At 33.0% G+C, this 15456-nt stretch overlaps 1 protein-coding gene across 1 annotated transcript in view; it reads left to right on the plus strand.

Annotated features, from left to right (window-relative positions):
• LOC143920756 (rhomboid-related protein 3-like) overlaps window positions 1-13987 on the plus strand; it is a 167396-nt gene extending 153409 nt beyond the window's left edge. The window contains exons 7-9 of the mRNA XM_077443696.1: window positions 7744-7886; window positions 12763-13031; window positions 13106-13987. Coding sequence (XP_077299822.1) covers window positions 7744-7886; window positions 12763-13031; window positions 13106-13440 — 747 coding nt within the window. The 3' untranslated portion in view covers window positions 13441-13987. The remainder of the gene's footprint in view (window positions 1-7743; window positions 7887-12762; window positions 13032-13105) is intronic.
• Window positions 13988-15456: the final 1469 nt, after the last annotated feature.

The following is a 15456-nucleotide window of genomic DNA, read 5'->3' on the forward strand; positions in this document are numbered from 1 at the left end:
AATTATTGTTAAGTATTCAAATGACCTATATCAATGTAAAGTTTCTCAATTCTAACCGAAGCTTCTATTTAAAAATTAGGTCAAACCGATTTCCCAACAGGAAGAGCTAAGAACTTAAACATCAAAAACCGTTAATTTAATATGTAATATGATATAATATTTGTAATTTAAACATTTATTCAAGAGTAGGTATATATTTTTTTTTAATTTGGTCTATTTTGATATAATATAAATTAATTAAAATATTATACAGAACCGTTTTCAATTTATTAAGAGCTTCGAAGATTTTCTCTAAAACTGAAAACAATCATTTCCGGTCTGAAAACTTATAGCAAACGTCACCGCATATAAAATTTGTTAATTATTTATTGTTATTTTAAACAATTATTCAATCGAATGTATGTTCACTCCGTTCACATGAAAGTATATATGTATACATATGTATATATTTATCAATTAGTTTTCATCGGTATCGTTTTTGCCATAACACGTGTCACAACACTAGCACCTGGTGTTGAAATTCCCCGTCGATTCATATTACCAAAGTAAGCAGAACTTTTAAAAATCATCACACCCCTACCCATACCTACCCTCGAGGGTATCTTTTTCCTAATGGGCGGAGACTGGGACGCATTTAGACGTCGCAATTATGTTTTGCTCGCAATTTGTCTCCTAGAGTTTTTGCCCCCCGTGCGAGCATCTGCTTCCTGATGATTATTTGTATTCGGAAAGGAAGGAAACCGATGGCAAAATGTCGCATAATTGTGTTAAATCCACCCTAGGTGTCTATTTCGGATGCGCCAAAACTTCATGTAAACAATATTAAGGAAGGAAGTGCTACCGCATTAGTGTCATCTTGGCTTGTGTCATCTCGACGTGGTTGTCCATGTGTCAAAGTTATAATTATTCTTCGCGCGTGTGGTTTGTTATTTTTTTGTTTTTTGTTTTTGGAATCTTTATATTACTTTCTCTGGAGACGAATCTGGTCGTTTTTCTGGACTGTCGTTTGTATTTGGGATTTCTTGTGTTATTTGATGTTTTGTCGTATGCGGCGGATGCGCCTAGTTAAACATAACTCCGTCTTAATGAAGTGCATTTTGTATCCGGTTGTTTCACGGACATATACACAAGACATACCATTGTCCTGATGGGGATTTCGTTTTGTCAAATTAGGAATTAAAATCAACGCTGTGAATCATTTAAGTATCTAGAGATGAAGTTTCTAAACCAAAAAAATATATAATTAAACTACAACTACTTTTGTATTCCAGAATACCCTCAATCAATAGACTTATATAAAACTTCAACATAGCAGCATACTTCAGTGATAAAAAATTTAATGGTATCGAACATGTTTTTCTTTTGCCTAAAATATAAAAAAATTAATTGGAAAAATAAGGCTACAATGTTACGAAATTCTTCTCATTTAGTTTTTCTTCTCATTTACTAAAATAATTTGAATCCTTTAGTTATATATACATACATATAGGCCTCCTTTTTTATATGGATATGCTAGGTGGTAAATATTTTTCCAACTATTGGTCAAATTCAGTGGTATTTAGATTAAATTATCAATCAATTAAATTATTTAAATGATTCAATGTAAGGCAAAGAGTGGCTGCAAATGACCCCGGACGCAAGATTGATTTTTTGATATTTTTAATGATATTTGAAATGTTGATTATTATCAGAAATTTTACAATTGCGCTTCAAGGAGAACGTCATTCGGTCTACCTATTTACGAATATTATATTATTCTCCTCTTAATTGAATTCACTATTTAGAATTTGAATCTACATATTTGTTGCTCGTAGTAAATAATAAAAAGGTAATTTTGATATTTTATTTAATGACCGTATTTGAAAATGGCGAAAAAAAAAATAAGAGGGGATGGGGACAAATAGCAAATTTACACCGGGCGAAACTTACGACTAGCTTACGGCTCTGATTCAATATAAACTAATAAGTATATAAATTTAATCTATAATATGAATTTGATTTGAATGAACTGTACTTACGTAACTTTGTTTTTATTAATGAACTAAAATTAATTAATAACAACCGAATCACTTATTTACAATTAAATGATAATAAAAACAATAGTATCGATTTTTCAAAGGGCTATGTATGTATATTCAATTATTTATTCTCTTTAATGATTATTATTATATTTATTAAGTCTCATTCGACATCTGCCCCTCTTCTTTTTCATTCGATAAAGCGTTTCGTGTCAAAACGCCCCTATCATATACGCAATCATAAATGCTAATTTTGCAAAACCTGAAAGCAAAAAAAAAAAATTAAACGTACGTACAAATTTCAACTTCCCTTTGCAAAAATGAAAATAAATAAGCACGAACGTCTTGTTCGAGTTAGTCATTCGGAATATAATTTTCTTCGCTTATGTCGTTATAAGCGCTTTTATACTTTCATATCGAATTTTCATGACGTCAATTTGTCTAAACACCCCTTGCCTCCCATTTTTATGCGACCATTACGGCCTTCCTCTATATTTTAAATTTTATCTGCGTTATTTTCGTTACTTGTATTTACATTTTGCTACGCGCAATTTGTGCGCGAATTTAAAACATTTTTTGATCGCGTAACAAGTGGGTAATTCTAACGAATTCAATCGGAACTGATTCGATCGAATCGCGCGATAATTTCCAGCGGTAATCGCAAAAATATATATTTAGCATGAATTAGTAACGTTAATCGCCATCAGATACGATTATTACACTGTAATTTAATTTTATATAATGGCGCACATCAATCGTAAACCCCGTTGAACGGGATTTTTTACCAAATTTAAATATCACACACTTTAAATATTGAAGCGGGGAAGGAGGTATTATCGTTCCAATATAATATTATCAAAGGGGAATATAAAACGTTCGAACATATATAATAGACCTGGCTGAAAAGATTAAGCAGTCACACGCCATACACGCTCACTATTGAACGTCTTACGACCAAATTTTGTAACTGTCAAACTATCGATGCGCTAAATTTTATACAAAACTTTCACTCGAATGTGTATATAAATCCTGCAATCTTAATTGTAAAGATTATATTATCATAAACAATTAATGAAATTGTTTAATTTAACTATCAAACGTCACATTTTTTGGCCGTAAGACTTTGTATGTGGACCATTATGTACATATATAGCGTGCGGGCGTTTAATCTTTCCAGCCAACTCTCTCTCTTTCTATTGATAGTATTTAAACGATAAGATTTGTTCCCCTTTCAACTTCAAAATGTGTATATAATTATTCGGTATATTTTTTCAAGAATTATAATAATCATGCCCGACTGAAATTTATGTAAGATCCTTATTAACATATACATACGACGTGTTCGGCTGCCAATGGAAAAAAAATCTGATACAAAATGGAGTTTAGCATGCGATACTCCTACCTCTTTCCCCTTCACAGTTTCGATATCATAGCAGTCTTATTCATACACATGTATATTTTTATTTCTAGCTTTCTTACGTCAACATTTTTAGGTAAATGCATTTATTTGCCTCAAACGTTATCTGATTCTTACTGCGTATATCGAATTATAATAAAATATGTTAATCATGCGATCCACACGTTCGTTTATAATCGTGCTCACGAATCGATTCGAACCCATTCGTAACTGACAAGAATTATGAACACGCTGGCACATTTCCTCGCGGTAAATATGTTCCGGTTCCGGTCCGTGGAAACTCAGTTTTATATATTTTTTTCAGTACGATAGACAGTGATTGATGTATTGTGGCGAAGCTCACATCCAAGCCAGCACACTACGACACCGGTCGGAAAAGTCTCGTGGAAATCGCTTAATTTTCCGAACCGCTATCGCAACGATCTCGACACGGAATATCGAAATGTTTTCTAACTAACCGATGTCGACGTTTAAAATTTTATAGCCCGTGGATTTTTTTTCAGGTATCGGTCGAACGGGCGTTGATTCGCCAAAGGGGTTAACGAACCTCTTGAATTATTAATCGAACCGAAGCGGCCTGGCTTTAGTGTGTAAAGAAAGTTTGCGTGTCCCCACAACCCCATTTCCTACGAGCTTAACCAACCCCTTACTGCCGGCTATCAACCACGTGCCCCATAAAATTGAATCTTAACGTAGAGGATTAGTTGAATATCTTATAGCTTTTATAGTACATTTTCTATTGAATAATTTATCAACTGCTTATATTTTTTGGTCAAAAAATTTAATAAATGTTCAAAAGTAATTCCATTGCGTCAGTTTTTATTACTGTTTATTAGATCTTCGAATGATTCATATAATGTTTTATTTATGTATAAATCAAAATCTATTCCAGTCAACATTATGCTCACATTTTATGTATAAAGTCTATTTATATTATCCAACACTGCACGTCAACAGCTTGGCACATCACTGCACGGAAAAGACTACTTTTATTTATATTATACAGCACCGTCCGTTTTCGGCACATTCATACTTGGTATGTTCTAAGAGTGCAAGGCCAAATCGGCTTACATATACATTACAGAGCGCAACGATATGGTGCAATATTGTTTGCGTCGTATCGTCGAGTCAATACGATCACAATATGACGTCTCCAAATATTCATGAAAACACTTTCGTTAGAATGAGCATCACATCTTACGTGCATATTTCAACAGTGGTCAAAGGAAACCGGTTTTGCTTGATGCGTTTTCGTGACATGTACTGCTGTATAATATGAATAGATTGTGTCGGTTACTGCTGTAAATATTTATTACGCCACATAAATATTTATTTTATTTATTACATCAATTAATCATGCACACTCGCCTAACAGATTGATAAAAAGCGATGAGTGTGCTAAACAGATTAAGACTCGAGAAATTATATACATATATATTTAATACGTAATTATTACATAAAACATATGGTCAGACATTGCAAACATCATATACAATACGATCAATAATATTTTCATGTAACAATACGAATTTATATACAATAAACATCTACAGAGACATATATTGAGAGAAACCTGATATATAACACAATAGCTCAAGATTTTGCGAGAGAAATAGGGAGGGACAGGCAATTTTGCAGGAATCGTTTCAATAAAAATCAGAAAAATTGTCAAACTCTAATTAGAAACGACCAACCTGGTTACAAATCAAGGTCTGGCCAGCAGCAACTAGTGTGACTCGAACTCACAACCACACTGGCCATAGCAAGACATGCTAACCACTAGTCCATGTTGCTGGTTAATAGCTGGTATATCACGGAACATTCATATGAATGTACTAAAGAATATTTTTTGTATTTTTGTTGCCGGTCTATGCTAAATAAATGAATTTTAATTTGTATAAAATTTCGCACGAACTGGAATACAAATATATTTTAGGTTATCAATTATAATGAAAAGGTATAGAAATATATGACTACATATATAGATATGTATATTTCTAGTTGAAACGTATTTTATTGTATTAAAACAAAACTTTTGCAAGATGTCTTATCGTAAAATGTTTATTATGTCATAATATCTGTCAGTACTTAGCAAGAACTACTTAAATCAATTTACAGCAGGGTAGATACGAAACCAATGTAAACGATTCTCACATATAGGTATAATCAACGATACCACTGAACCTCAGAGCCCCTTCGGCTACGGTTTATTCGAATGTAGGATGTAGACGTAATCCAATCAAACGAATTGGTCCATAAAGCGTATCTTTCATTGCAATTGATTTATTGCAAGTCACGAGATGAACGGCGTGCAGGACAGGTAGACAGACGCTAACCTACTGGATCGCGTGAACGGCTACACTAACGCCACTATCTAAATAGCCCATCTCGACGACAGATAAGCACACGATATTAATTAGGCAGCTTTTGGAGCCGACACGCCGAAACTCTTGACCGCTTAAATTTATAGAGTTTGCACATATTCCGAAGTGCTATCTATAACTAACTAATCTGTATGCCTATTTATAAATAGCTCGGTGCAACTTGGCATATCGCGTGTTGGCGCACTTTGTAAGTAATGCAAATTGAGCAGTGCAGGTCTTAAATTATTTTTACTATTATTCAACCCCTTATCAATGCAAAACTGGTTAACTCTGAGGTGGACTTTTATTATGTATGTATGTATATATACTATACTTAATTTTGTGCTGTTTCATCATGGCAAACGTTTTTACTGCTCATTTCCAAGTTTAAATTCAGAAAGGACATTCGTTTGATGAATTGTGAGAATACTTCATATTTATATTTATGAAAAATTCATATTTTTCATTCACATATTTTGATCTATTATATATACATACATATAAATCTTAGGAAACACTTTTGAACGCGTTGATTGTGTGGTTAGTGAGCGTGCATAGTGCATAGTGCAGAGCGTGTATACATAAGTAGTGTTTGAGAACTAGCTGACTTTGTATGAGGCACTTCTCTTTGACGGGCCTGATACAAAAATATGTATATGCAATAAACGCTGTTTGGTCTATGTAAATCCAAGTGCATCATTAAGAATTCATCACATTCTTCTCCTACAAATAATCAGCCAATTTTGATTTCTACATATTTATATTAAGGCGTGAAAATATTTTACTCACGTAATTAGTACCAAGACTTTCTTTGACAAGATCTTTTTCTAATGAAATATATATATTTTTCCAAATTCTTATAGCGATTATATTTAAGTTTGGTATTATATATAGTAAATTTAGCTTTGTATAATAATAAATTATGTCTGCACCTGATGATGTAGCAACAGTCAACCCTCCAGGGTAAAAAGGGGTAATAAAAGAAAATATAATTCAAAAATAAAGTAAGGCATATTTAGGCATATGTACCGTATTTTCTTACAATTTCAATGTTTTTCTTTTTCTTTCTTACTTTTTATTTTTCATTTTCTTGCGGAACGGATCTAATGCGTTATATGGGCCGTTATATTTGAAAATGGTAAAAGTCCAATTTTCAATTCCAAAAACACTATTTCTGTTTGACTTAATTCACAAATTGTTATCACTTTTTTAATTGTACGTGTCCAATATCTTGGAAAAGCAGAATAAACGTATTACAGGCTACCAGTATTTTTAAATATTGTTAAACATGAAGCATTATATTTGATGTTTTGCGAAATATTTCTCGAAATGAAGAAAAGTGAACTTTTGCCACTTTCAAATATAACGGCTAAGGTTGAAGGTTGGCTGTAATTTATAACCAGTCTAAGCATTAAGAAAATTATATGGAAAATTTTCTCCCTCAGCTCTGTATGTATCTCTCTTTTCGTGTAATCGCACTAATCAGTGGGGTGCCGTAGAAAGATCGCCGTGTTTTTATCGCACAACCTTACTTACATGTGCGCGAACAGAATACGAGACGACTAGGTGACGTCATACCGAGTCTCCTTGAATCCTGCTCGCGCACACGGAAGTGAGGCTGTGCGATAAGAGGGAGTTTTTCACGACTGCCACTGATACTAATGGATCAATAAACTGAAATAAATAAATAAACTGAGAAGATTGCAGTAAAAATTATTCTATTGAAAAAGACTTCCTGTCGTAAAAGCCTTAAATATTATGGATCTAAAAATGGAAGGCTTCTACATATGTATGTAGTCACTGGTAATTAATAAGTAACATAATATTCAAAACGATCAATTTTATCAGGATTTATGTAATCTACATATGTATGATCAGCCGTGTCAAATACCGTTGACTTTTATATTTATACCTATTTAAAATTTTGAATGTATTTTGTTCACAGTTGGGGTTCTTCGCTTATTATACGGTGACGAATGGCCATGCCGCACTAGCTGGTCCAGTTCCCATAGACTCGATCTTCATATATAGACCGGATAAGAAGGCCGAAATATGGAGGTTCTTCACGTATATGTTCCTACATGCAGGGTAAGTCTTAAAATATCAATCGAAACCGTATGTGTGTATATGTTTATGTGTACATAAATGTGTAAAGTGCAATGGCATGTCGTGATTTGTGTCTCAACATCCGCCGCTTTATTTCCCCGCTCAATTTCTTTCGACGATGCGGAATGTTCGGCGCTTCCTCAATAATCTGGTTAGTGCGTGTGCTCTTCCCAAATTCTTAAATCCGACATATATCTATATGAGTATATGTATACGACTATTAATTGGTTTTTAAAGTTTATTTTCGCGCTCGTATTCGTCTGTCTCGCTCTGACGCTCGCGCTTCCTGACTATGTATGTACTTCTATGTACATATGTTCGAAAAGTAAAAGTAATAATAAATTCGATGGTCGGTAAGTCATTGGTAGAGGGCGGATGGTCTTTAGGGTACTATGTTTTTTTGGCGTTAGTTAATTTTTATTTTTATACATACATACATATGTACAGTGGCGGACTGGGACTGAAATCAGTGCATGCCAGGAGTCAAAGGGGGCCCCACCCAGGGTTAAAAATATTTGTCCCCCCCCCATATAACAAAATTTTCTTCTTTCCATCACGCTAAAAATCAAGGGCAAAAAATAAATAAAATTTTCAAAAATGGGAATAAACAAATTTAGGTACAAGAAAAATGGCAAAAGCAAAATAGATCCATAAATTACATTGTATATTTCGCTTTAATCCTTGTCCTAGGTAAATAGAATGCATCATAAAAGAATGCGGCATAAAAGCGGCTTTTACTTTCGGTAGAAAACAATCAGGGACGTCATTTCAGCTTTTTCTTGGGGGGGGGGGGCAGGCAAAGATTGGTCAAATTGAATTTTTTTTCAAAAAATCTTTTTTATATCGGAATAAAAATGGAAAATATACAATATGAAAAAAATAAGCTTATTTTTGAAAAAATATATATAAAAATATCTTATGTAAAAAGCCAAAAAAGCGCCGCAGGCGAAAATTTTTTTCCAAAAATTTTCACATGGTCGCAAAATGGTTAACAAAAGTCGACCATCAAAATGTATCACTATATCAAAAAATTTACAAACTTTCGGAAAAATAAACGATACACATCTGTTTTTGAGACAAAATAAAGTAAAGGCGAACTTTCTAACGATTCGCTCAATGGGACGAACAATTTCCAAGAATGTTACCCAAGGCATACCACTTAAAAACCAAAATATATTTGCTTCAAAATAATAAAATCTTTTTTTTTTCAAAGCACATAGCAGCGATTATTTTATTAGTTACACAAAAGTAACATAATATAAGAAATAAACGCAGCATTCATAGATCCATAGTATCTCATTAATCATTAAATTCATAATATTTTCTAAATTCGCCTATTCCTTAATTTAGGGGGGCGAGTGCCCCCCCCAAATTACGTCCCTGAAAACAAAAAATGCATAATATTTTCAATTAATGTTAATCGAAAATCAAGATTTTGGGGAGGGGCCCCTATCCTATGTTTCTATATACATGGATGTGTCTAGATTAGGAATAGATTTTATATTCGGAAACTGTTTAAAATTGTGTATTTAAATCTTACTATATCGTCGAAGTATAATCAAATATTATTTTGAAAGTATGTATGAAGTAAATTTAAATCGCTGGTTGATGATGAATCGTCCTATCAAAATTGTTTTAAGCAATTCAGTTTATATTATTCACGGAAATTTGTTTATTCCCATTTTTATTTCATTAGGTAGTTGTTACATAGGTTGGAAATATTACATAACCTTGAGGTTGGAAATGGGCCCGGTAAAAGGGCCCACGCAAATGTTGAAACTTACATTTCGAGCCTAATAAAAAAAGTTAACCGATCCTTGGGCTGTTAAAGCAGGTATTAGTTGTTTGTGTATATCGTAAGAAATTTGTTTTGTTGAAATACCCAAACTCTAGGTCCCAAAGTGCAATATCCTATAAATTTTTACACACGTGAAATAGTTAAAAAGTTATTTAATTTTACTGAGGGCCCATATTTTCTAACGGATAGTGGGGCCCACATGCCATCGGGCATGTACGCTTGTATGGCCAGTCCGCCACTGCATATGTATATACCAGGAAGACTTAACGGGTAAACCCCAATGCGCCTTCCTGGCCAATTAAAAACATTTATAAACAATTTTACAGAGCGCGATAGAGACATCTATGGATAAATTTGAAAAGCATTTTATAAATCAGCAAATTCGAGATGCTGAAAACTCTTATTTTACGTGAAATAGGACAATATTGCCAATTTGTTGGGACCATTTCAATGAAATCAGATAAATTGTCAAACTACCTGGAGTCGCATATCCAAGGTTTGGCTGGTAGTACTGCGCTAGGGATTGAATCCGTAACTACTGAGTTGAAAGCATTGCACGCTAACCACTGATCTATGCTCTTGTATGGCTATTTTTAACAGTAATTGTTATTGTAATTGTAATTGTAATAATTCGTCCCTTAATTGTGACTAGACATCGGATGGTCATCGGGGAAATTCCAAATAATAATACACCGTTCCAATAGTGTTTAAAGCAAGAGGGCAAAAAATTTCTACCAATTTAACAATGGCAAAACCCTCTGCTGCGATCCCTAGCCCAAGTCTAATCATAAGCGGACTTTTGAAATGCAAATCGTTTATGAAAATTAAACGAAATGAAAATAATATATTTTTTTAAACCCAACAGTTGATGAAAAAAATCACAAAATTAATAAGGAAAAATACTACAATCTTTGGATATGCGATGGTTGTTGGCCAATTAGTATTAAAATAAATGCACAGTTATTAGTTAGTAATAAACAGAAGCACCATCAAGGGTATAAGAGGTACTCAATATAGTTACACGGTTCTTAATTTATAAACCCAAGTGGCCAAAGACCTTGGCACGGCCAACGACTGTAATTATTCCATAGTAAAATCACTAACTACATATGTATGTACATACAAGGTTTGTCTCTACGACAGACAAATCACTTCGTCTGTGTGCTCCATTTAACTATAAGTAAAAATTTACCAGTATAACATTAAAAATAACTATAACTCTATATGAATTAACGCCTCTATACCAATTTCCAAATCTGTTTATCGCCAGCTTATCGGCTCTAAACTATTATAAAATTAATCAATGTGACTAAATCCATAGGAAAGTACATTAATTCCACTCGAAATATACGTCGAAATAATATGTCCTAAGGTCATAAAACTCCCCTATGAAAGTGGTTTGATCGTGGCTTACTGTAATATTGTGTCAAAGTTCACCCCTTTAATATTGCGCTTACATTTAACGTTGATTTTCACTTGTCACACTCGACACGTGTAAGTTTGGGCCATTCGGTGTCAAAAAACCCTAAAATTCTAGATTCGATCAAAGTGATAGTGTGCGATTTACAATACTACCATGGTTAATAAATTCAATATTGAATTGCCTTTATTTAGTAGTGCAAAGTATATGGACAGCCATAAATAAACTTCCAACATCATAATACTCTATGACCTCAATTTTCATGGATGAATTTATTATTTTATAATTTTAATTAATTTATTATTTTCTTGCCTTTTTCATTAAATTTGTTTTTCGTTGTAGCATATTTCTTTTTTTTTGTAGCGTTTTTCTGCTATGATCAAAGTTAATATGTAAATTTTATTTATATTCAAGTCTTAAAATATAATGCAAAAAGGAACCAACTTACAAGAGCAATATTTTGTTTCATTGATATGCACTTATCAATCTGAGAATGATGGATTACACTTTATTATTACTGATATCTGTTTTTGTGGATATATAACAGTGATTTCATACTATATGTGAAAGTATACTTTCACTGGCACTTACGAGCTTTCATATTCCGAATACTTTACAGTTACTTCTAATACTTCTGATATTAATGTTGTCTTATTCTTCTACCTCCAAAGTTTTTTAATATCTTCTTCAAGGTATGAATATTTAATTAAATCAAAAAGCAAATTTGATGTTAGGCCAACTTTTTCAGTTTGTCCAAATACAACTGCATATGATGACCGTTTGATTCCTGAATAGAATACCCTATTTTCCTTAAATTGGACAGTCCTCAGTCATTTCTTCCAATTGGTGTTGTTACGATCTAGCATCCAAGTTGATAACATGTTTGTCAATGTCCTGATCTGTGTGATATACTTTCACTGACTTAGTTGGCGAAGTATACACTTTTACTTGTGGAAATATAATTTCACTGGGGGATTCAGATTTATCGTAGCAAATATACATTTATTTATTTATTTTATTTTTACATATATACCAGGAAGGCCTTACAGGAAAATCCCAATGCGCCTTCCTGGCCAATTACAAATTACAATTACAATTACAAATGCAGCATTTTTATTACAAGTCGTTGAATTACGAGACATCTATGAATTGTACATAAATTTGATTGTACATTAATCATACTTCAAATAGTGGTGACATAGTAGGTAGGAAGGATATTTAGCCAATTTTTTTTCCGGTAACCGTTTCAACAATGAAATCAGAGAAAATATTGGCAAACTCTGATAGGAAACGATCAACCTGGAGTCACAAATCCAGGTCTGACCAACAGCATACTCAGAAAAATTCATTTTCATTCGAGGCCCGGGGCCAGGGATCGAACCCGGTGCCTCAGAACGCAGAAGCTTAACGACCGAGCTATGCTGCTGGCTACATATATTATATATAATGAAAAACCAAAACATTCACTCTCTACCCGATATTTTCCTTGAAATTAGTTGTAAACCTCTGCAGTTATGATTTTGATATTGAGCAATGTAGTAATGATAAAAGTAATTTTTGATCAAAATCACTGCATATTTATATTTGAAATGTACTCAAGTAACTGTGACCTAACAATATGTATATTTCTATCTTTTCAGATGGTTACATTTAGGTTTTAATTTATCGGTGCAAACGGCAGTCGGGCTACCGTTGGAGATGGTGCACGGAGGTACTCGAGCAGCTGCCGTATACCTCGCCGGCGTCGCTGCTGGATCCCTCGGCACCAGCGTCTGTGATCCTACAGTATGCCTAGCCGGTGCTTCAGGTGGAGTCTACGCTCTTTTGGCAGCCCACCTCAGCAACGTCCTCCTCAACTATCACACGATGCAGTGGGGCGCCGTCAGACTGCTGGCCGTCTTTGTGTTCGGTAACTATTCATCTTACATCAACTAATATAGCATCAGTTTTACATGATTTTGACTGTGTATTTGGTATTTTCAGCATCGTGCGATGTCGGCTTTGCGATATATTCGAGGTATGCGGCTGAAGGTTGCGCCGGTCCACCGGTGTCGTACGTCGCTCACCTCACCGGCGCTCTAGCCGGTCTTACTATAGGACTTTTAGTGCTCAAAAACTTTGAACAAAGACTGCACGAGCGGCTGCTGTGGTGGGCAGCGCTTGGCGTTTACGCTGCATGCACTCTATTTGCCATATTATTCAATTTGATGAACGCTGACGGCGTGCCGACGCCCGTAATGCAGCCGCCGGACGAAGCTCTGCGGGAGCCCCAAGCTCTCCAAGAGTACGGTTTTTACAATGGCGAAGGTCTTTCCTAGGGAAAGAAGCCGGCGCTTCTAATTATAATGTAAATTATTAACGATAATGTGATGTTCAGCAACACTCAACTCTACACTGGTACACAACTCTACGGATTCCGAGATGAAGATTAACCGAGTTAATAAATAATAACAATGCATTAAATTATATAATTCAATTTGAAATTTGTATTCGTCATAATGATGTATTAATTGTACTAAAATTTATTAATCATTATTATAATTGTTTGTTTACTTTGTATTTAAAAAAATAGTTGAGTGAATGCTCTGATCCGTACGCCAAAGTTGTAGAAGGAATTGCCGACTCTCTCCCAAAGCAGTTAAAATCTTAACATTCAAACATGTCAGTAAAAAATCATACTGAAATCATTAAAATGTGTACATACTATAATTTTTGCATAGTATCAATTATGACAGATTTAAACCGTTTTTTAATAACAACACTTGTTATATCATTTACATGTGAGTCGGTAATCCTAATAGTACATGAGCTTTTACCATCTTGTACAATTTGTAATTATTGAAATATAAAACAAGTTTTTATATGTTATAAATATTGTTAGTGATTTTTTTTTTTTGTATATTTGATTCGTTTATACTCGTTATTTGTAAGTTGCACTAAAGTTCCTCATATGTTTGTATATATTTATATACATATATATGTATATATATTATATATTCATAATAACTAAATAAGTAGCATAAATGTTTTCAGTGAACAAAACGAGTCACAAGGCTATTGCCAAAATAGTGAAATATCGCAACCCTTTAAACTTATATATTCCACAAAAAGGGAAAACGTTCAAAGACTGTAAAAAAAATGATAAAAGAATATAATTTAAAAAAAAATAAACATTCCGAGAGATGTATTTAAAAGCAACGGCATGAAGGTTGAATTGTGTCGACTTTTGAATATATCTTTCAATATGAAATGAATTTATTATTACAATGTGCTTATATTTATTATTATATAAGTAATGAATTGTCATTATATTTTTTTTTATTGTCCATGTGTAAATGTGATTATTATCATTATTATTATAATTTTTAATTTATTAAAAATGTATTATATTATATTATAAAAAGCATGTCAAAGGCAATATAAATAATATACACATTAAAAAAATATCGAACAAAAAATCACACCTCCCCAAGTCTCATCGAAATTGCGAACGAAATTGTACATTAATTATGTACACATTATGATTATTATTTTTTTTAACATACTTTAATAATATTACAATTTATGTTATCGTGTCTTCGTTTATCGTTCCCCTCCCCGTCTGTGTATTGTTATTATTTCAACAAAGAGTGAGCTAGTATAATTATTATTATATATATTGTATATAATGAATGCATAACATCAAAGAAAAACATAGTCACAATTAATTATTAGGATTGTTAATTTATATTTAGCACCTCACATTTATAGAATTTCATAATTTTCCCACATTTTATGCCATATTCATATTTAACTCTTTCCTTACAATGCCATAGAGTTTCCATTGCAATGGGAGAAACTTAGCTAATTCAGGCCATCACAATGACAGTTAAAATGAAGTAATAAATTAAGGTATTTTGGTCCCTTCAGATGTGTTCATTTGGAACAATAAACTCAAGCAACCATTTGCACATGTTTACAATCTATCTGTCATGGCGAAAGCCTCAGGCTAATATAAAGTATTTAATGTTTTTCTCATTTGTGAGTTATTATATCACTCTAATCTATTATTACACGTTATGTTGTGTTTCTGGATTTGAAATATTATTAGAATTTGTGAAATAATGGCACTAATTTTGCCTATGTATCTCCAAACTATTATATTATTATTTATTTCAATCAATGTCATATGTTCTGTTTTGTATTTTTGTTTCAATCTTGCTCTATCTTTATGTAGAACGAAATGCATTTAAATCAAACTTCACTACTATTTATTTTAACGATTCTATTTAAAATGTCTCATACGTGAGATCAATATGAGAGTAGCCTAATTATAGATTGTTGTTGAACCAAAG

The sequence above is a fragment of the Arctopsyche grandis genome, chromosome 13 (assembly GCF_051622035.1).
Source record: "Arctopsyche grandis isolate Sample6627 chromosome 13, ASM5162203v2, whole genome shotgun sequence".
Classification (NCBI taxonomy): domain Eukaryota; kingdom Metazoa; phylum Arthropoda; class Insecta; order Trichoptera; family Hydropsychidae; genus Arctopsyche; species Arctopsyche grandis.